The 23,106-nt window shown below is 48.5% G+C and overlaps 1 protein-coding gene across 1 annotated transcript in view; it reads right to left on the minus strand.

Annotated features, from left to right (window-relative positions):
• The window catches only part of SLC28A1 (solute carrier family 28 member 1), a 73,736-nt gene that overhangs the window by 37,371 nt on the left and 13,259 nt on the right, over positions 1–23,106 (minus strand). Inside the window, 7 exon segments of the mRNA XM_061179888.1 lie at positions 6,685–6,753; positions 8,410–8,523; positions 9,186–9,333; positions 16,617–16,800; positions 20,839–20,930; positions 22,884–22,954; positions 22,957–22,974. Of these exon segments, the coding sequence (XP_061035871.1) occupies positions 6,685–6,753; positions 8,410–8,523; positions 9,186–9,333; positions 16,617–16,800; positions 20,839–20,930; positions 22,884–22,954; positions 22,957–22,974 (696 nt within the window).

A 23,106-nucleotide genomic window follows, 5' to 3' on the forward strand; every position in this document is an offset into this window, starting at 1 on the left:
AAGGAAAGTAGAGCGCCTCTAAGCCAGTGGTTCCCAAAGGGTGGTCCCTGGACCAGCAGCATCACCTGAGAATTTGTCAGAAACGCGCATTCTGAGCCCCACCCCTGGAGTTTCAGATTCAGTAGATCTGGGGCACACCTGAGAGTTTGGCCTTTCCAGATGCTGCTGGTGCTGCTGGTGTGGACACCACACTCTAAGAACAACTGCTGTAGAGTCTAGACCAGACTCTCCGAGCAGACGCGATCTTCTTCCCAGGAAACAGGCTCTGAAGGCAGGACTAAACCCACTCAGGGCCTGGCCCTGCCACTTCCTCTTTATGGAGGGAGTTGAGCCAGGGCTGCTGACGCCCTCCTGAGGCTGTCCCAACAGCTCCCAAACCCCCAGCCCCCAAGGCCTAAGCCCTGTCACCAGCCCCAGGCCCCGGCAAACCAAAAAAACCCAAAGCCGGAAAATTCCTCGGAGGACACTGCTGCAATGTCCGCCCCACCACCAACATTGCAGAAGGGCGGAAGGGACTTACTCCAAGGCCAGATAAGCTGCGCATGCCTCCTGATTTCCTGCTCATGCCTCTTGATTTCCTGCTCATGCCTCCTGATTTCCTGCTCATGCCTCTTGATTTCCTGCTCATGCCTCCTGATTTCCTGCTCATGCCATTCCCTTCACCCAGAATGACCTCACCAGTCTGCCCCCATGCCTGTCTATCTCTGCCTGTCAAAGTCTCCTTCAGAGGCCTCTGCAGATGCCACATTCTCATAAGATCTCTCCAGTTCCATCGTCCCATCCCCCTCCTTTCAGCACCCACCCTGTCTCCACTTCCTTTCCATTCCCTCCTCTGGAAATCGCGCTCACTATGGTTACCAGTGACCCCTTAATGACTAAATCCAATGGCACCTGTCAGTCCTTATCTTACTTGATGTGTTTTTTCTGGCCAAATTTGGCACTGATGACCACTGGGGACTGCAGAGGCTGCATCAGGCAGACACCCCGAAACCCTTGGGAGATGAAAACACTTTCTCCCTAGGGGTTCCTCGGGGAGAACATTTCATCAGCATTGCTGAGCTTCGTGAGTGGGTGCGTGTTCCAGAGGCTGGAGTGATAGTGAAGGAACGACTGAGCGAGTGAGCATGTGCTCCCAGGTCGGCCAGACCCAGGAAGGTGCGGGAGTCTGGGGGGAGGCAATCGTGTGGGTGGAAAGTTACTAGAAGGGAGATGGAGCCAAGGTGGAATGACTAATCGAGACCATACAGCCAGGAGGTGGCTGCCACGTCGACCGTGCCAGAGGAGATGGAGGGCTGAAGGAGTCCCAGGCAGATTCGGCTTCCTGGAGGAGCAATGAGCTGGACCGTGGCCCAGCAGGAAGCAGCTTGGATTCTGAAAATCTGAGTGAGCTCAGAGATTTCCCCAGGCTGACATGGCCAAATGCCTTGGACTAGGGCCACATGATTCATGGAAAGGACGGAAAGAAAACTCTTGAGTCTTCCATTCGACTCAGCACTAACAAAGCTACCCCCAGCTTGAAGATAAGCCCCAAGCTCGGCAAGTGTGTGTGTGTGTGTGTGTGTGTAGAGAGAGAGAGAGAGAGAGAGGGAGAGAGAGAGGGAGGGATAGGCAGGGGGGCAGGGTGTGAATGAAACTTTGTGATTAGTAAATCTTGTTGAGAAAGGGAGTTCTGTGGCCATGGAGCATTTGTCTTAAGTCCTCCCTCATTCCAGCATGCCTTTGCTAAGGAGACCACTGGCTAATAATACACTGGCCAGGAGTTTGTGCAGAGGACAGGGCCTCCCAGGGGCCAGGGAATAGTTGGTGTTTGACTAGGAAATGCTAAGCCTGGTTAATGATAAACTCACCTCTCTTGTTTTTATTCTCTTGACTGAACATCCAATCTCAAAGTCTTTAGCAACTATTAATTGGTTTTAAATTTATCATTGTTGTTATTAGGGATGCTTTTTGTATTTGGAAGGGAGACCTGATGTCACTGACTTCTACTTAGAGTATGAGGAAGAAAACATCACTTAATTGAAGTCCGACAACCTGGTTCTAGCCCTGCCTCTACCTTAACTCACTGCGCAGTTATGCCCAGGTCACTGATCCTCTCTGGGGCATGGTTTGACCATCTGTAATATAAACAGGAGGCCCAAAGATCAATGAGCTCCCTCCTAGCCCAACGGTCTATGAATCCATGGTTCTGAAGGGTGATTCGGGGAGAGATGCAAGTAGCAGGTGTGTACATATTCTTCTAGAAAGGGAGGAGAGACACACAACTGACACTGGCAAGGGGATGGACAGAGCAGCAAGCCAGGTGATACTTTCTTTGCTGAACTGGGAGAGAAGTTGAGTGGTGGCTCTGGTGGACAGCAGCTGTTTGGATGCCCCTTCCCTCACTTCTTTTGGTAAAAAAGTTTGACTTTCCTTTAGGAAACCACCCCTCCTCTACTCTCAGCCCAGAGGCTCCAGGTTTGGCCCATCAGCGTGAGGTATCTTCCCTGGCTACAGTTCAAGGATGGCATATACCCCAAGCCAGGCTAAAAGGAGTCTACTCTTGGATTTCCTGCTGGAGCTAGTGGAAAACAGGCTCTCTCTCTCTGCTAGCATTGCTAAGTTGGTTGGATGTAAGCCTGGTACCTCTTTGTCACAACCTCAAGAGAGCCTATCCAAGACTAAGACTAAGACTAAAGCCAAGACTAAGAACATAGAACCAGGATATAAGCAAGGCAAATCCCAGGTGATGTTGCATACCTGGATCCAGCAGGACCTGAAGCCTCTGGATTTCTCAGTTATCAGAATTAATCTTTATGTTTGTTTGTTTTCTGTTTAATCTTTTGGTTTAAATCAATTTGAGTTGTGTTTCTGTCGTTTACAACCGATGAACTCAGGAGCTAAGCACCCCGATCAGGAGGTATAGCCTAGACTCCCAAATGTGGCCCCACGTTACAGCTGGGAGGGACTCCAGATCAAAGGGTCCATGCCATTGCTGTTTCTCCCGGCAGGTATGCTATCTGCCACGTGTGCTCAGCTCCTATACTAGACCACAGATGCTCACTTAGAACAGAAGGGCACCCTGAAAACAGAGCTAATCCAGGTCCTATAAGGAGCTGTCTGCCTTGTTTTCTATAATGGGAGGTTAATAGTACCTGCCTGTCCTAGGCAATAATCCTTCAAATGATGAGTTTCAGAGGGTGGCTTCCACTCAATCAGAGCAACTGACTCCCCGGCTTTGGGTGGGAACATGAGACTCCGGTCCCTCCAACTTCAGTATCCCCTGCCCTGGCCTTAGTGATTGGGCCAAGAATGGTCACATGACCCAAGGCAGACCAATCCAAAACCCACCCTGGGATTTTTTAACTTGAGCAGGCAGAGAAGAATTTCCCCTGTGCTGGGTGACATGCATGTAAGGATGAGTGTCTGGTGTTGCTGGGGGCCAGGAGAAGATCTGGTACGAAAGAATGAAGCTAGCACCCTGGGATGAGCAGAGAGTCAAGGCTGAGGGCCATGAGCCTGGCAGCTCTGGGGCCCTGGTTCCAGCTGGCAGCAGCTCTAACTTGCCTTCCAGTTTGTGAGCCAAGAAACAGTCCTCCCTCTCTCCTCCCTTTAAAGCAAGTTTCAAAGGGGTTTCTGTCCCTTTCAGCCACATGAACCTAAGAAATACTGTTTTCTTCTAAACCAAGGGAAAAACAAAGATCCAAGGTCTGAGGCCCCTTCGTTACCACTGTCTACCTAGGAAAGGGCTCTGATATCAAGGCACAGAAGTGAATAAGCAAGAGCATCAGGCTTATTCCAATCTTGATTCCAATCCTCTCTAGCTTTATGAGCTTGCACAAGCAACAGCCACTCTGAGCCTCAGTATCCTCACCTGCAAAAAGGGGATAATGATATTATTTTCCCCATAGGGTTGTAAAGGTGAAGTGAGTGCCTAGCACATAGTCCTTGCTCCATAACTAGTAGCTGTTACTATGACTTCCTTCTCCCTAAGCTTTTCTTCTCTGTTCCACCAGAATCTCAGGTCAGAGGGGGGACAAAATTGTTTCTAGGGGCCCTGGATCTTGCTGCAAAGCCTGTGTGTAGCTTTTGGCTCTAGAGGGTTGGGAAGCTCTGGCCTCTGCTGGGGAGGTTTGGAGAAAGAAAAGCTCAGCCCTGGTTTTGGGCCAAAGGACAAGCTGCTCAGGACCACACAGTCATGGGAATGGTGGCCCAGCCAGGGGGAGGCTGGCTGTGTGGGAGCCCAACCCACAGCCAGTGGCTCAAAGAGCCAGACGTTCCCAGCAGGCAGAGGGACTTCCCACTTGCACAGAAGAACCATCATTTATCCATCTCATTCATTCAGCAAAAAGCAGAGTACCAGGCACCGGGCAGGGCTTTGCAGGGCTCAGGGTCAGTTAACCAACACCAGGATGAGTAAGACCCAGGCTTTGTCCTCAAACAGCTAAAAGTAACAGCTGCAACGTGTGGAGCTAAGTGATGAGCTTCATAGAGCTGGTCTCTCAGCCGCACACCCCCCCCTTCGTTCCCCATGGTGACCTCTCTTCTGGACTGTGGCAGTCTGGTGGTCCCTGCGTCATCACTTGGGTGTGAGGCAGCCTCCTCACCGGTCCCCTATTCCAAGCATCCTGGCTACAACCCTTCCTACCTACTATTGAAATCACAACTGTCCCAAAGCGCCAATCAAGTCCCTCCCTGCTCAAAAATCTTCAATAGTTCCTCATTTCCTGGGGACCAAATCCAGGTGCCTCAGCCTGGCATTTAAGACTCTTCAAGAGACAGCCCCACCACACTTGCAGTTTATCCTCCAATCCATCCTTTCCTTCAAATAGCTTACATGCCCGTTGAACTGAACTACGCCCTGTACCTTAGACAGCCCAGCACTTTCTCACCTCCACGCCTTTGCCCAGGCATTTCTTCTTCCTGACTATCTCTGTGCCTCCAGTTTTTTCCTGTCCTAAGGCTCCAATTCAAATGCCACCTCCTTAAGGGGGCATCCTCACTGTCTTTATTTTTAAAAATGTCTCCCTAAATGGACTCCCCAGGCACTTTCCTTTGTGCCTGTTACACTTGAACCTGGCTGCCTGGGGAGGTCGAATCACAGTGTTGTATGTTTGCCTTGTAAAGTGTGAGAAGCCACCGCCGCTATTTCTCTGTCTGGTGGACATAAGAAGTCACCCTGGAGCAGGACTTCAGTGCTTTTCCCTGAAACCTTGGTGGCCCCTACTTGGAAATGCAAATGTAAAGGGAGCAGCCCCTCCCCGCCTCTGCCCTACAAGAATGGTGTTAGGGAACCTTTGGAGGGGCTGACAGAGGCCTACACAGAAGTGATCCTCTCCCTACACTGAAGTGATCTCAGAAAAACATGATGGACAAATTTTTCCTGAGAGGACAGGAACCTGGTCCCTCCCCCTTTCCTCCTAGGGCTGACATTATTGGAACCCCTTGGATGGAGTGGATGTTTCCCAGAGAGTTGCTGGCGCAAACAGAGACCAAAGCTCCCAGAGGACCTCACCATGATTCAGGGTTGGGGGTGGGCTGGAGGTGTCTGGACTCATGAACTGGCTTGACACCCGGAAGTCCATGCCAAACCCATGGCTTGGGCTGGAAGCATCTGGCCCCCAACACCCCCAAGCAGGGTGGGGAGGCTCTGGGAACAATGGCTGAGTAATGGCGAAAAGCAGAAATCTCTGGAACCTACGCATGGGATCCTGCACGGCAGCCCCATGGTTACTGTGGTCCAGGACGTGCCGGAGTGGGCAGCACCAACTCCCATCTGTGCTGCTATGGCAACAGGGCAGAAACTGGGGCGAGCTAATGGGTAAGTGGGGCCCACGTCTCCCTCTCTCTCCACCTGGCATTTGGAAGTAGAACTTAAGCCTGGAGCAGCCTCAGGGTCCTGAGACAATTTGGGTGTGAGGCAGGCAGAGGAGCTACACTCGAGATCTTACTAAAGGAGGCACTTGGGTGCTTGGGTGGTCAGTTGGGGAAAGAAGAAATATAACCACAGTTCCACCCCGGAACAGTGAAGCAGTCACACCATCGCCTACTCAGCACAGCCTGCCTTGTTTTAAATTACAGTTAGGGCTCTACCAGTACACAATAAAGTCTTTCAGTCTTTATCTCAATTTCCCCTATAATATTTTGCACTGCAGAAGGCACACAATACATTTTTGTTGGAAAGAGGGAAGGAAGGAGGGAGGGCCTGTAGGTCTAGGAGAGTCCAGAGGAGCGACTTAGAACTTGCAGCTGGACTAATAAGGGCAGGCTTCCTGGCAGAGGTAACCTGTGAGGGGCCTTGAAGGAGGAGAATCCTGAGAGGATCTTTGGAGCATAAGGGTTCCTGGAAACTGTCCTTTACAGTTCTAAGTCCCTGCAGCATGTCAGGGGCTAAGGTTATAGCAGGTGCTATCCCCATGTCCTCACCCTCTCTTCTTGTCCTCAGCCTCCCAGCAATTCTATGATTTGGGGATTCATTTTTTTTGGAAAAGAATACAGATATATCTTACTTTTGCAAGTTTTACAAAATATACTGAAAACATACCCCCAGGTGATTGCCTTGCCGGGGCCCCTCTCAGGACCCCGAGGCTTAAGCCTCATTAGCTTCCAGTAGCCGGGCTCTGCCTGCAGGAGCCCTCCCCCTCCACCTGGGCTGGAGGGGGAGGGCAGAGGCTGTTAAAGGCTTTAAGGGCCAAGAGTCAAGCTGACCTGAAATGCAAAGACATCCTTGACCAGAGCCTCCCCAGACAAGAAGCTGGACCTGTAGCTCAGGAAGATCTGAAAGGAGAAAGCAAAACAAAAACCCAGAGTGAGGCCAAAAGGGAGGAAGGAGGAAACAGGACCCAGGGAACCAGGTTGCGGTGAACTGGAGGAGCCTTGCCTGTTCCGCGGGCCTTCCCTGCAGCCCAGGGGGAGAGAGGGACATGGAGGCTGCAGGACTAGTCCGCCCAGGTCGTGGGCTTTACAGGGGCGGGGGCACCACGTGTGTCATTAAAGCCACACTCATGGGCGCCTGCTCCTTCTAAGCACGTCCTCCAGAAGAGACACCTTTTCAATAATTGTAAAGAAATACTCAGAGATGAGAGTTGTTGGGACAAGAACGATAAAGAAGAGGCAAAGGAAGAAGCAAACAGTGAGCTGCCTGGAGAAGGCTGTCAAAAGTGGTGCCCGCTGTGTCTGCCCACTGCCCTCCCCACCGATGGCACAGCCCCGTCCTGTCGCCATCCCGGGCTCCTGGCCTTGGTGTTGCAATCTGGCTATGCTTCTACAAGAGACCTGTATTTAGGACCAGAACAAGCACTGTGACTGCAGGGCCAAGTCACTTCAGTTGTCCAGGCCTCAGTGCTCTCATCTATAAAATAAGGGGTGTGCCCAGAGCAGCAACTGTCTTTTCCTGCACGACACCCACGCAGATACCCTTGGCGTGGCCAGCAGGTGTGTGCAGAGCCCAGATATGTGGGATCTCCCTGCCCCACCCCTCCTTCTCCCTGTAGAGAGAAGGAAATTCTCTCTACATGAATTGAAATGGAAATTCGCATGGAAATTCGAGATGGCGAGAGAGGGGTGAGTATAGGATCAACCTTGTGTCCTTGATAATTTATATTTTAAAAAGTAAATCATGGGACTTCCCTGGTGGTCCAGTGGGTAAGATTCGTGCTCCCAATGCAGGGGATGCGGGTTCGATCCCTGGTCGGGAAACTAGATCTCGCATGGCGCACTAAGAGTTCGCATGCCGCAACTAGGAGTCTGCATGCTACAACTAAGAAGTCTGCATGCCATAACTAAAGATGCTGCATGCTGCAACTAAGACCCTGCACAGCCTAAATAAATAAATAAATAAAAGATAAATAAATATGAAACATATTTATAAGAAAAAAGTAAATCATAATTGCCCAATGATGTGAAGGAACTTAATGACACTCAAAAATGGTTAAAATGAAAAAAAAAAGGTTAAAATGGTAAATTTTGTGTTATGTGTACTCATCACAATAAAAAAAAAAGGAATTAAAAAAGTATAACTTCAACAAAATGAACATTATTTTTAAACACACATATACATATACAAAGTAAATCATTTGCAATTTTTAAAGCACTTTTGACTATTATAAGTTCCTTTTGTTATGACCACTGAGGGCCACATGCCTTGTGGGCCTTCCCACAAGGCACCTACCTGTTTTGAGATTCTCTTCCACATCAGACCCAGCCTCTGAAAGGACTGCTCTGTCTGGGCAGGTGGTACCAGGCCTGAGAGAAGTAGCAGCTGCAATGCTCAGCCCCCAGCTGCCCAGCTGGTCTGGGGCCCCGTACACACCCACCGTCCTGGTCACAGTCCCTCCCTATGGCCTCACAGCCCACCTCCCTCCAGCAGAGAGGCTTCTCCTCCATTCCCTGGCAACCCAACACGCCCTGGGCAACTGCACCCCATGTACACACCTGGATCCGGTCGCCCAGCCACTGAAATGCAATAAATCCTGGTTCTGTTTTGATGACGAAGAGTCCAAGTGCAAACTGTAGTCCAAGACCCCAGGACACAGCCCGCCAGGATACCTGCCACCCGATAGAAAGGTCCTGGTGAGCTCAGCTCCTCGGGAGATCCACAGGGAACAGTTGGGTGAGGGCAGAGGGCACAGCACTGCTGAGGGGCTATGGGACATTTGGCCAGTCTGTAGGATGAGGGCTGGACCAGAACTCTGGGCCAGTTGCCAATGGTCAAATTCCCCATGGAGTTCAGAATAGGCCACACTTGGCAGCAATGGGCCTGGGCAGTAGGCAGGGGTAGGGCAAGATCTAACCAAGGACCAGCCTGGAGTGTGCCACGGCACTTGGTCCTGGGTCATCACGGGGTAGGTGGAGCTGGAGTTGTGGCGTCAGTGTCCGGCTTCCATGTAACTTTTGTCTGTCTGGATCCTCCCCCATCCCTCCTACATAGTCAGGGCTCCCAGCCACCCTGACCCCACTCTCTCTCCCTCAATGCACTCTCCCCCACCCCCAGTAGAAGGGAGCTGGACTCCTAAGGGCTGCTGCTACCTCTCAGCATTTAATGACTCCTTAGCAGTGATCCCTACACCCAGGTGTGCATCAGGATCTCTGGGAGGCTTGGCTGGAGTCTGGGGGAGGGTGTTAACCACACTGTGAAATGGAGGGGGGGACCTGATATCAGAGAGAGAAGGGACTGCAGCCCACTCTGGACCTGATAGCTAAGCACTCACTGTGCGGTGATGCTTTGAGAAGGCAAAGAGGAGGCTGATGAACATGCAGATTCCTCCAAAGGACACCAGCTGCTCAGGCCGCTGAGAGGTGTCCAGAACCAGCCATAGGATCAGGCCCAGGAAAGCAGCAAGGGCTAGAAAGGGCTCCCTGCAGGAGAGGGGCAGAAAGTCATCACTGTCAGCATCTCCTCACCCCCACACAATAGCACCCAGGGCCCCAGAGAAAGGGTACTCGGGGCTGGTGGGGGGAGAGAGAGAGCGCTGTGTAACCTCAGACAGACCACATAGCCTCTCTGAGTCTAGTTTCCTCATTGGGTAAACGAAGCCAAAGACACCCCATTTCTCAAGGTTGCCGAGAGGACTAAATCAGAGGATGTGTGTACTCAGCTTATCATGGTGCCAAGCACATGGCTCCATCAAGAGGCAGGAATTCTCAAAGCTGCAATGATGCTCAGCTCAGCCCAGCCTCTGACCTTGCCAGGGTGAGGTGGGGTCTGTGTGGGCTAGAACTCAGCACCATGGACCATGGGCTCTGCTCCCACAAAGCCCAGAAGCAGTAGTGTCAGTCTGGAATGCAGAGTTGAGCACCTGAGACCTAGGGCTGGATGCAACTTTTACAGCAACACCTCCCTCCCTGGGGCTGGGATTTGCTTGTCCAGGAGGCAGCCTGAAATGTTCAAGAGCCCAGGTCTGGGTACTGGCTGTTCAAGGTCTAGCCCCAACCCAGTCTTCAACTCACTGGGTACTATAACCACAGCTAAGCTTCACTGAGCACCTATTATGTGCCAGGAACTATGCTGGGTGCTGAGAGACCTCCAGTAACTGTCCTCATCTTAGAGATGAAGAAACGGAGGCCCAAGAAGTTAAATGTCTTGCCCACAGCTGCCCATCTAGAAAGTAGCAAAGCTGAGATCTTAGCCCAGGCACTCTGGCAGCAAATCTATTCCCTTAACTAGTTCTGTACATGGTCACCAGCCGGTAAGAGGAGGACCCAGGACCTGAAATCCAGCGGCTAGCCCCAGAGTTGACTGTTTATTTCTGGTGTGTTTCCCAAACTCCTATCATCCCAGTTCCATTGGCACGATTTCTGCCCTGTCTCTGTGCCACCTGTACTATTTTCCTTGAACTTAACTCATTTTATAAAAACTGAAATGCATGTTTGGGGTTTTATTTTTTTTGGAAAGGGGTTGTTTTTAATAGCTTTATTAGAGATATGATTTTTTTAACTTTTTATTTTATATTGGCGTATAGCCAATTAACAATGTTGTGATAGTTTCAGGTGCACAGCAGAGCGACTCAGCCATACATATACATGTATCCATTCTCCCCCAGACTCCCCTTCCATCCAGGCTGCCACATAACATTGAGCAGAGTTCCCTGTGCTATGCAGTAGGCCCTTGTTGCTTATCCTTTTTAAATATAGCAGTGTGTACATGTCAATCCCAAACTCCCTAACTATCCCTTCCCTCCACCCTTCCCCGCCTGGTATTAGAGGTATGATTGACATAATAAATAGAACATGTTGAAAGTGTATAATTTGATAGTTTTGACATATGTATACACCATGAAACCATCACCAGTATTGCAATGAGCATATTATATCCATCACCCTCAAAAGCTTCTTCATACTCCTTTGTAATTCCTTCCCTCATCCCCAGGCAGCAAATGATCTGTTTTCTGTCACTAGATGAGTTTGCAATTTCTAGGATTTCATAGAAATGGAATCATACAGTACCTATTTTTTTTGTCTGACTTCTTTCACTTAGTGTAATTATTTTATTTTGAGATTCATCCATGTTTTTGCATGCATTCATTTCTTTTTATTGCTGAGTAGTATTCCATTGTGTGGATATACCACAGTTGGCTTATACATTCACCTGTTGATGAACATTTAGGTTGTTTCCAGTTTGGGGCTATTGCGGATAAAGCTGCTATGAACATTCAAACATTCATGTGCAAGTCTTTATGTGGACGTACGCTTTCTTTTCTCTTGGGTAAATACTATAAGTGGAATGGGTGACTCATATGGTAGATCTAACTTTTTAGGAGACTGCCGAACTGTTTTCCAAAGTGATTGTACATTTTTCCATTCCCACCAGCAGTATGTAAACGTTCCAGTTCCTCCACATCTTTGCCAACATGGTTGGTATGGTTAATCATTTGAATTCTAGTCATTCTAGCAGACATATAGCAGTATCTCTTTGTGGTTTTAATTTGCATTTCCCTAATGACTAATGATGTTGAGCATCTTTCCATGTGTTTATTTGCCACTTATATATCTTCTTTAACTAAACATCTGTTAAAATATTGAGCCCACCCTTAAACTGGGTTTTCTTATTATTGAGTTTTGAGAGTTCTTAATACATTCTGGATGCAAGTCCTTTGTCAGGTATATGATTTTCAAAGCTTTTCTCCTAATCATAGCTTATGTTTTTATTCTCTTAACCAAGTCTTTTTGAAGAGCAAAAGTCCTTAATTCTGATGAAGTTTAATTTATCATTTAAAAAAATGGATTGTGATTTTGGTTCTGTATCTAAAAAATTTACTTAACTCAAGGTCACAAAGATTTTTCTCCTATGTTTTCTTATAGTAGCTTTATAGTTTCAGGCTTTACATTTAGGTTTATGATCTATTTTCAGTTAATTTTTTAATATAATGTGAGGCATGGATCAAAGTTCCTTTGTTTCTCTCTCCTGCTCCTCCTCCTCCTCCTATTCTTCTCCTCCTTCTTATTCTACATATGGATATCCTATTGTTCTAGAAGAATTTGTTGAGATGATTATTATTTCTTCACTGAATTGTCTTAGCACCCCTGTCAAAAATCAATTGGTTATATATATGTAGGTCTATTTCTGTACTCTCTATTCTATTCCATTGATCTATTTGTCTGTCTTGATGCCAATACCACATTGTCTTGATTACTGTAGCTTTATAATAAGTCTTAAAGACAGGTAGTGTAAATTCATCAACTTTGTTCATCTTTTTCAAAGTCGTCTTGGTTATTCTAGGTTCTTTGCATTTCCATATGAATTCTAGAATCATCTTATTGATTTCTATCCCAAAAATCTGCTAGAATTTTGATTGAATACTCTTAGAATCTATAGATTAATTTGAGGAGAATTGATATATTAAAAATATTGACTCTTTCAATCCATGAACTTGGTATTTTGCTCCATTTATTTGTCTTCTTTAATTTCTCTCAGCAATGTTTTGTAGTTTTCCATGCACAGGTTTGCAGGTCTTTTGTCAGATTTATCCTTAAGTGTTTCATATGTTTTATGCTATTCTAAATAACATTTATAATTTTAATTTATGATTGTTTGTTGTTAGTATATAGAAATACTTTTGTTTTTTGTATGTTGAGCTTGTATCCTTCAAACTTGCTAAACTCACTTATTAGTTATACTAGTTTTTTTGTAGATTCCATAGGATTTTCTATGTAGACAGTCCTGTTGTCTGTGAATAAAGACAGCTTTACTTCTTCCTTTCTAATCTACATGCCTTTTATTTCTTTTTCCTACCCGACTGCACAAGCTAGAACCTCCAGTACAATGCTGAACAAAAGTGGTGAGAATGGACATTCCTACCTTGTTCTTGATTTCAGTGGGTAAGCACTCAGTCTTTCCCAATTAAGTATGAGGTTAGCTGTAGACTTTTGGTAGCTGGCCTTTATCAGATTGGGGACGTTCCCTTCGATTCCTAGTTTGCTCAGAATTTTTATCAGAAATGGGAGTGGAATTTTGTCAAATGCTTTCTCTGATTATGATGTGCTTTGGTGTGGTTTTCTTCATGTTCTTGTGATGTAGGTTTGTAGAGTTTCTTGGATGTTTGGGTTTATAATTTTCATCAGATTTGGAATTTCTTGGATATAATTTCTTAAAGTATTTTTTCTTCCCTCCTTCTCCTTTGGAGATTTCAATTACTTGTCTGTTTGCCTACTTAATGTGCCATGGTTAACTGATGCTCTGTTTGACTCTTTCAAGTTTTTTAAAAATTTGTTAGGTAGAGCCTGAGCAGGGTTTATTCTATGGTTAATTTTTCCCTATTACTGACCCAAGATCTTTCTTAGTACTCTAAACAATATCTGGTGAATCATGAGCTTTTCCACTCTGACTATTGAGAGCAAACACTATTCCTGACCCTGTGTGATCTCTGGGCACTGTTCTCTAATCCTTTTCAGTGGTTCTTTTCTAGGCCTTGCATAGTTTCCTCATACGTATTCACTGATCAGAACTCAGTTGAATACTGGAGGAGAACCCTCTGCAGATCCCGGGAGCAGATCTCTCCCCTCTGGTACTCTGCATTGTGAACTCTAGCCACCTTGGCTTTCCTGAAGTCCAAGCTCTGTCTCTTCAACTCAGGAAATCTACTGGCCCCACCTTAATGCCCCTTTCCTGCACTGTGGCCTGGAAACCCCCTCAATGCAGTAAGTTGGGGCAATCATAGAGCTCATCTCATTTGTTTCCTATTTCTCAAGGATCACTGTCCTTTGTTGCTTGATGCCCAATTTCTTAAGAGCCATATACTATTTGTTCTGGTTTTTTAGTTGCTTCAAGTGAGAGGATAAAGCTGGTCTCTGTTACTCCATCTTGACCTGATTTTGGAAGCCGAAATCAAATGCATGTATTTTAAAAACAGTTTATTGAGACAAAATTCACATACTATACAATTTTCCCATTTAAGGAGTATGGTTCAGAGCTTCCCTGGTGGCGCAGTGGTTAAGAATCCGCCTGCCAATGCAGGGGACATGGGTTCGAGCCCTGTTCCGGGAAGATCCCACAGGCCGCGGAGCAACTAAACCTGTGTGTCACAGCTACTGAGCCTGCACTCTAGAGCCCACGAGCCACAACTACTGAAGCCCGCGTGCCACAACTACTGAAGCCCATCCGCCTAGAGCCCATGCTCCGCAACAAGAGAAGCCACCGCCATGAGAAGCCTGCACACCTCAATGAAGAGTAACCCCTGCTCGCTGCAACTAGAGAAAGCCTAGGTGCAGCAACAAAGACCCAACGCAGCCAAAAATGAAAATTAATTAATTAATTTTTTAAAAAAAGAGTATGGTTCAATGGTTTTTAGTATATTTACAGGGTTGTACAACCATCACTGCAATCAACTTTAGAACATTTTCATCAGCCCAAAGAGAAACCCCACACCTCTACCCACCACCCCCATCTTCCCATCCCCCTCCAGCCCTAGTCAGTCACTAATCGGCACTTCCCTGGTGGTGCAGTGGTTAAGACTCCAAGCTCCCAATGCAGGGGGCCCGGGTTCAATCCCTGGTCGGGGAACTAGACCCCACATGCATGAGCAACTAAGAGTTCGTATGCCACAACTAAGGAGCCCATGAGCCGCAACTAAGGAGCCCACCTTCCGCAACTAAGACCCGGCACAACCAAATAAATAAATAAATATTTTTAAAAAATCACTACTCTACTGTCTCTATAGATTTTCCTATTCTGGACATTTCATATAAATGGAATCATACAGTATATGGTTATTTGTGACTGGCATCTTTTACTTAGCATGTTTTCAAGCTTTGTCATTATTGTAGCATTTATCAGTACTACCTTCTTTTTATGGCCAAATAATATTCCATTATATGTATAGACACAATTTATTCAGCCATTTAATGGTTGATGGGCATTTGGGTTGTTTCCACTTTGGCTATTATGAATAATGATGCTATGAACATTTGCATATAAGTTTTTGGATATATGTTTTCATTTCTCTTAGGTATATACCTAGGAGTGGAAATGCTGGGTATGGTAACTCCACGTATAACATTTTGAGGAACTGACATTGTTTTCTATTGCAGCTGCATCATCTTACATTTCCACTTACATTCCCATCTTACATTTCCACTTACATTTCCATCTTACATTTCTTTCAGGAGTGTATGAGGGTTTCAAATTTTTTGCCAACTCTTGCTATCATTTATCTTTTTTGTTATAGCCATCCTAGTAGATGGGAAGTGGTATCTTGCTGTGATTTTTTTTTTTTTTTTGGTATATCATTTGCAAATATTTTCTCCCATTCTGTGGGTTGTCTTTTCACTTTGTTGATGGTGTCCTCTGAATCAAAAAATTTTAGTTTTTATACAACCTAGTTTATCTGCATGTATTTTTCTTTTTTTCCTTGGCCATGCCACGCGGCTTGCGGGATCTCAGTTCCCCAACTGGGGACTGAACCTGGGGCCATGGCGGTGAAAGCGCCAAATCCTAACCACTAGACCACCAGGGAACTCCCTACCTGCATGTATTTTTTTAAAGGAAACTTTATAACAATACCTCAAATGGAAAACCAGTATCAGTGATTTGTCATAAACAGAAGATGACTGTAAAAATAAATCCTTTTATAAATCTATTTAATAAAGAGAAGGCAAATGTAAAAACAAATCTATTTATAAATAAAACTAAAAATTTGTTTATAGGCTGGCTCAAAGCATTTTGCTGTGGTATGGGGGTCTCACTTTGGGAAACACCATTATTCCCTACACCTGCCTGGCTTAGTCATTGATTATCTTTGGGCACCAGTTTCTTCATCAACAAAAAAAAGAGTACCTTTTTTAAGCCATAGAAACATTTTTTTCCAGCTAAATTTTTTCTTTTTTTTTTTGCAAACCTGTTTATAAAACAGATAAAATAGAGCTGTCTGGTTGAAATGGAGATTGGGAGGCAGGGTGTCTGATGTTCCCCTCTCCAATCTCCCTCACCTGCCCTACGGTACCTCCAAGGTTTCCAGAGCTCTAAGGAACCCAGTTTAAAAACCAGGGGATCCCAAACTGTGTTCAGGAACATGGCTGGCTACATCAGAATCCCCTGGTGGCTAACTAAAAATATTAACTAAAGGGAAAAGAATTTCAATAAGAATAGATACATGTATATGTTTAACTGAATCACTTTGCTGTACACCTGAAACTATCATAACATTGTTAATCAACTATACTCCAATATAAAATAAAAAGTTAAAAAAAAAATTGATTCCTGGACCTCAATTCAGACTGCTGAATCAGACTCCAGGGGTGGTCCCCTGCAGCTGTATGTCTCACGCATGCTCCAGGTGATCTGATAGGAGGCACTGATATGGGCCCTCCCTGCTTGAATGGGCTGCGATATCTGAATTTAGAGAACTGTTGATTCCTGTCCTCAGGTATCATAGTCACCTGTTTTAACTGGAGCAGAGAATCAGGTGGGAACTGGCGAAATGCCACAAAGATGGCACAAAGATGCCTCTGAAGCCACCCAGCAACACCTGCTCCGGGGCTCCCAGGAGGCAGGCAAGTAACATGTGCTCCCCATGGCCCAGGAGCCCTCTGGTGCGACAAGGACAAAGGACCTCCCCACCCAGCCCTGGCTGTGACCCCGCAGCTGACTCAGAGGCCCTCTGCCAATGTGCCTGCCCACCCCCATACTCCCCTGGGGCCTCACTTACCTCTTAAACCAGAGGTTCAGGCGGGGATGCCCCAGAGGCTTGACACACCTCAGCAGCTTTGGCCCCAGCAGCCTCTTCAGCAGGCTGTGGGCCAGGAAGACAAGGTCCACACAGGTGAGGACAAACAATGCCAGGGCCCTCTGGAAATCCAGGAGGCAGGCAATCAGCAGGAAGGCAGCAAATGCTGGGAGTAGGTGGAGGATGAAACAGAGACAGGGTCATCCATAATGACACTGGCGTCTGCAGGACCCCGCAGCCCTATCCTCCAGCTCCACCTTACTCCAGCCAGAGCTCTCTGAGCCTTAGCTTCTTCGTCTGGAAATGAGCACCATTGTCTCTATTTTGTCAGAGGGTCATTATGAAGTTAATTGACAGAATGTGTGTAAAAGGGCTTTGCAAACTATAAAGTGCTGAGGGAGATGTTTAAGGAGGAGGCAAGACAGCATGAATCTCTGAGCATCAACGGAGCGCCTGCTATGTTCCAGAGCCACACTAGGTTCCGAGGAGGACAGAGATGGATAAGTCAGTTGCTCCAGGAAGGCATTCACTTGTGTGTGTCAGGATCCTGTTCTGAATATTCATCAGTGACCATTTTTCTTCCTGGAATTTCCTTTTCCCCCTTTGCCCTTCTCCCCATTTGAGCAGCTAGGCCAGTCTGTGCTATACCTCAAGAGAGGAATATGATAGCAGATAGCAGAGGGGAACTATCTCTCCCTGGCTTATGAATTTCAAGAGCCAGAGCCCTTGAAGAACGGAAAGGACTTATAACCTTTCCATTGGATAAAAAATGTGGGATGGAACATTTTGAGCAAGTGTAATCCCTCCCCCTCCCCCTCTGCTGCCAAACGAGTTAGAGGATACCCGTGGGTCCCAGAGAAAAGGACTCTGAGCCAGGGGAGGTGGCAAAAGCCCAGGCATGTTTGTGGCATTGCAAGCAAAGGCGTCCTGCCCCAGGGAGGCAGCAATATGTCACAGAGAGGAATGCGCATGGAATGCATGGGCAGGCAGAGTCACAGAAGGCTTCTGAGGTTCCGCACACCTCAGCAGGCACCGAAGCAGAGGAAATGATCTCTATGAGTGGCTCAGAGAGAAAGGAGACCAGAATAGGCCTACGATGGAGATGGGGGTGTCTCCATGGCTACTTGCAGTGGCAGAGAACCCAGGACCAGTTGGGGAAGTGGACAGGTTAGCAGACACTTGAGAACTGATCGTGGATAATCACCCCCAGGGACTCCTGAGGAAAGAGGTGAAGGGATATTCCAAACTGACAGATGTTCAGTTCCTATGCCTCACTTGGAATAATGAAATTGAAATAGAAACTTTATTTTCCATAAGTCGAGTTACGGAAAATAAAGTTACCTTTCTCTCACACAGAAGTTTGTGGGCTGGGACACCTGTATGGGGGTTAGTTAGAAGCACACAGGTGAGGCTCTGCAGGGCAGTGCCAGGGATGCAGGCATAGGGCTGTGGGAAGTCAGAGGAGGGGGAGCTGGTGGGAGACAGGCTCCAAGGTCAGCACTATTTATAGCACTGCCAGAATTACTCCTCACACCCATTTCACGGGTCGGTACTGTGGTGATCCCCATTTAGAGATGAGAAGTGAAGTGACTCACACAGGGAGGAAATTGGACTGGAATTCCAACCTGGGTCTGTCTGTGGCCAGCAGGAACTGGCACATCGTGCAGGAGAGGGGGCGCTGTGTGGACAAGTCCTCCAGGCAGGACACGGGAGAAACATGTATTAGGAAGTATTTTCATCCTTCTAGGATCCATTCACCTCTCCGGTGATAGGATTTTCTGTTCCTTTTGGGCACCCCTCCCTACTCTTAGCCCATGTGGTCCCGCAGTGTCTGACCCACTTCAGGGGTGGGAGACCACAGCATCCCCTGGGCCCAGGGATGGGCACATGACCCACGCTAGGCCCATCAAAGGCCTCCAGGGACTTGGCTGGAAATATGGGCAAGAGGTACACTCTTCTGAGATTGGGGACGCTGAGGCCCTCCGTGTCAGTCAGCCTCCAGTGTTATCTTTGCATCCATGGAGAAAGCCCACCTAAGGCGAGGAAGCCATTGCTACGGCTCAGACTAAGTGCTGAGAACATGAGCTTCATTTCTCTACCACACCTACTTCAGGAAGTACGTGAAGAGCCTTGCGTAGAAGACGTGATACAATAAAGATATCAAAGAGCTGGAGGAATTCAAAATCCCAAACATGGAGAAAGTAAGGGAGGATTTAATGATTGAGACTGAGTTCCTGACAGCCAAGACAAAAGTGGAAATAGGATATGGTAGGTCATTTCCATTATCTGCTAGAAGGAATTCAATCATTTCTTCAAGAGAAACAAATCTGAGTCTGAGTGAAGGTGGACACAAGGGGAACCAAGACGGCCCTGCTCAGCTCCTGCCAAAGGAAGACTTCGCGGTGTCCGACATCTCGAGGAGGAAGCTGCCAGGGCCATGAACCAGCCCCATCTAAGCAGGGCATCCTGCTTTTGATTTCATCATGAAGACTGGGGCCCCTGCTGTCATGCCTCCATGTCCTCTCCCCTGTGTAGTCCCCACAAAGGCCTCTGCATCCACACCCACCTCCCCTGTCGATCTCCCACCTGCCAAGCCAAATCGAGCCTCCAGCTGTGAGGACCCGCCTCTCCGCCTGGGCCCTGGACCCTTCCTTTCCCGTGCCCAGGGGACCTTGCTCCACCGGTCATCTCCACCTCCTCGCTCTTCCCCTTCTTTCTACAAACTCCCTGCCTCAGCTCATAAACACAGTCAAAGTGTCTCCCTTCACAAACACACCCCCTTCCTTGACACTGCCACACCCTTCTTTTAATATTCCCGCCCAGTTCTCGTTAAAAAATTTCCCGCAAGAGCTGTTTAGACTTACTGTCTACACTGTCTCTCCTCCTGTTCTCCATCCAGCTTTTGCAAGTCCACCCTAAGTCACCATGACTTCCTTGCCCCTAAATCCCACGGACACTGCTCCATCCTTGGCCCGCTGGTCCCCTTACCGCAGAGATGCTGGTGATCTTCCCCTCCTTCTTGAAACCCTTTGCTCCCTGGGCTTCTGCACCGACTCTGCTCCTGGTGTCCTGCTGCTGCCCCCACCTGCACGCCTTCTCAGGCTGTCTCAGGACTCCTCTTCCTCTCTAACTCCTTCCGTGTGGCTGGTCCCCAGGTTTCCATCCGTGAACCACCTCTCAATTCATTCTCCAAGCACCCCTGGGAAACCTCTTCTCCTTCTGGAGGGCCTGGCAGCGGTTACCTCCAACACACTGTCCGAAACAACTCGCCATCCCCCTCCCTGCTGAGACCCCCTCCTCCACTCCTGTTCCCTGGCTCTGGCGGGCAGCATCACCCACCCCCGTGGTCCAAGCAGAACCCTGAGGCATCCTGGATTCCAGGGCCTCCTTCATCCTGCACAGGTGATCAGCTCCCAAGTCTGGCTGGTGTGGCTTCTCGAAGATTTCTCAAATCCACCCCCTTCCATCCTCCAGCACTTCATCTTCTCCCATATGGAATGTGGTCCTCAACATCTCCTTCTCCCGTCTTTCCCGCCTGCCTCTTCTGGGTTTCCACAATGTGAATCCAAACTTGACACTTCCCGGTTTAAATCCTTCAATGGCTCTCTCTGGCCTTGGAGGTAAAATCCAAGTTTCTCCAACTCCCTCCCAATACCTGGCCCCTTCTCATCCCTCCAGCCTCATCCTCTGGCACTCCTGGTCTAGAACTTTACCCTCCAGCCACACCTGAATGTTTATCAGCTGCCTGCCCACATACTGCAGGTTTTCACCTTTGCTCATGTGTTCCTCTGCCTTCTCACTCCTATTGTCCTTCCCCTTTTACCTGGTTAACTCCTGTTCAACCTGTGAGACTGGAATGTTACCTCCTCCTGGAAGTCCTCCCTGATCACCCCCACATCCTTCCTTGGTGTTCCCAGATGGCTCTCGGCATTATGTGGAAATATTTGTTCCCCTCTCCCTTACTGATCAGAGAGTACCTTGGGAACGAGATCTGGTCTGGTTCAATTCTCATTCCCCAGTTTCTGGAACAAGAGCTGGCCCTGAGTTGGTGCTCAACAAACCTTTGTTGAGTTATTGGGTAAGTGAATGACCCTGCCCTGAGACATGGATAGCTGGGGTGGAGGTGGCTGAAACCTGGGTGGTGGGAACCATGGGGCTAAGCAGGAGTGACTGTCTCCCTGGTGGGGCTGGGCCCCAAGCTCACCAGTACATAGCAGGCCTGTGCAGATCCATCGAAACAGCTGTGCGTGCCCTCTGCAGAAGCGTCTCACCCTCAGGGCTGGCTGCAGCCTCCTCCTGGGGAGAAGACCAGCAGGGTCTACAAGTGGCGCCCCCAGACTCCCACCCCTGTGGGGATTCTCAACACCTCCAGGTAGAAGCCACTCAGGTACGTCCCCAGTAAAATGGCAACATGGGGCAAGCCAGGCACTGGCCTTGACATCCCACAGGGTTACAGGGCAACCCTAGCCCAGAGTAAACTAAGGAATGGCTCAGGCCGTCCACTCCTTCCGGCCTCTGTCTGTACCAGCTGTGTCTCAGCCTGAAGCAGCACCACTACCCAAGTGATAATCCTGCCTCCCGGGTTTGGGAAGGAATAAACTGAGACAATAAGGAAGAACCTTACCAACATACAGAAATGCACAAACCACGATGGCTGCCTCCCCTCCCCTGTCCCATTTCCAACTGTCTGAGGAGCAAAGTGGGGAGGCTCCCAGCTCTGCATTTACTCCTGTGGGACATTATCCTCTGAGTCAACAGCACCTCCCAGAGAGAGGAAGTGTGAACAGTCCACTGGCAGCCATCACACAGCCCCACTGCCTTCCGGACCCAGTGCAAATGCCAATTCTTGTCTGGTCACTTGGTCACTTGTCTGTCCCTGGAGGAAAGGCTGGTACCTGAATACCTCTGAGGTTCCCCTGGCTGAGCACGTAGGAGATGCTCACTCACACTCATTCAGCCACCAGTCACTTTTTAAAGGAAACTCTCTCCCCTCTCTCTGTCCCCACCGGCCACCTCCTAAGTGAGGCATTTTCCCTCAATCTCGTCCCAAGGCAGACAGATGGAATCTGCAACCCCACCCAGCTGAATGCTTGAGACCGAGCAGGACCCTATGGGGCTTCTGGGCACAGAAGCCTATGTCCCCCCGTTTCTTGTTTGTAGGGAACAGATTCCAGCCTCCATGACCTTCCCTGAGTCCCAAAGGGCAGATTCAAACAGTTGTTAATCAGGGAAGGGAAGGGATGCAGAGACAAGGGAGGAGCAGCCAACAAACAATAGTGCAGCCTTGGGGCAGGGTCCTGGGTCCCCTTCAAGGGAAACACATAACAATATCTTTGAGCTCTTTACAGAGCTAAAACCCAACACATGGGAAATGTCAGCATTCTTCATTCCAGAAAAGACCACCTGAGGCCAGATTAAAGGAACCAGAGAAGCTCATCAAGAAGATTACCTGAAACAAAATTAAAGGGGTACAGGCCCTGCACACACCCTAGTCTTGTCAGCAACCCCACCCTTGAACCATTGTTATAAAAATCCTCACCAAATCCTCCTGGGTGGGGACACACAGTTTTCGAGGGCGGGAGCCGGCTGTGTCTCCCTTTGCCTGGCAAAGCAATAAAGCTATGCTTTTCTACTTCACCCAAAACTCTGTCTCCGAGATTCGATTTGGCACTGGTGCACAGAAGCCAAGTTTTTGGCAACACGCTCTCATTAGCTGAGGATCTGGCCAGTCAGGAACCCCCCAGTAGGCCTGGGTGTCAGGAGGCCAAGCTCTAGGCTCGATTTGCTGCCTGTGTGACCTGGGTCCATCTCTCTCCCTCTCTGGGCTTCAGCCTCCCCATGTGAAAGGAGGGGCCTGGCCCAGTCTAGGGGTTTTCAAACTAAGCTTCAAGGTTCCCTGAGGTGCCCCAGAGACCGAATGGGCTAGAAGGCAGATGGGGAGTAAAGAGGGGACCAGGCTGGTTCAGGGCCCCCATCCAACTTCAACCAGAGCAGGCCCCTCAGTATAAATTGGTGTCCCCCATGGGATTTTCATTCTGGCTGCTTCAAAGCAGATTGGGAACCTCTGGCCTGGCTCACCTCTGAGGCAGAGGTCAGCAGAACTCATTTGTTGGCTAAAACACGTTTACTCTTTTCTTCAGCAAAGGTCCAGGGAGACCCTTCCCTGTCAGGAGGCCAGGGTCCCCATCCCTCCTCCCCACAGGGGCCTCCTCCCCAGGCCAGCCCACATTCTTCCCGGAGACGACCTACCATCCTGAGGAGGGCTCCGGGCCAGCCTTGCTCCCGCTGTCCCTGACTCCTGCAGGGCTTGAGTCACTGTTCCAGGGTCCCGGCCTTCCTCCTAAAGCCACCAGAGATGGACCGGAGTGTGCCTCCCGCCTCACGTGAGAACTACAGCTGGGGGCCTGGAGTGCGGAGAGACCCAGGCTGCCACCAGTGTGCCCACAGTCACCTCGGGAGTGGGCTGGGGTGG

The sequence above is a fragment of the Eubalaena glacialis genome, chromosome 2 (assembly GCF_028564815.1).
Source record: "Eubalaena glacialis isolate mEubGla1 chromosome 2, mEubGla1.1.hap2.+ XY, whole genome shotgun sequence".
NCBI lineage: Eukaryota > Metazoa > Chordata > Mammalia > Artiodactyla > Balaenidae > Eubalaena > Eubalaena glacialis.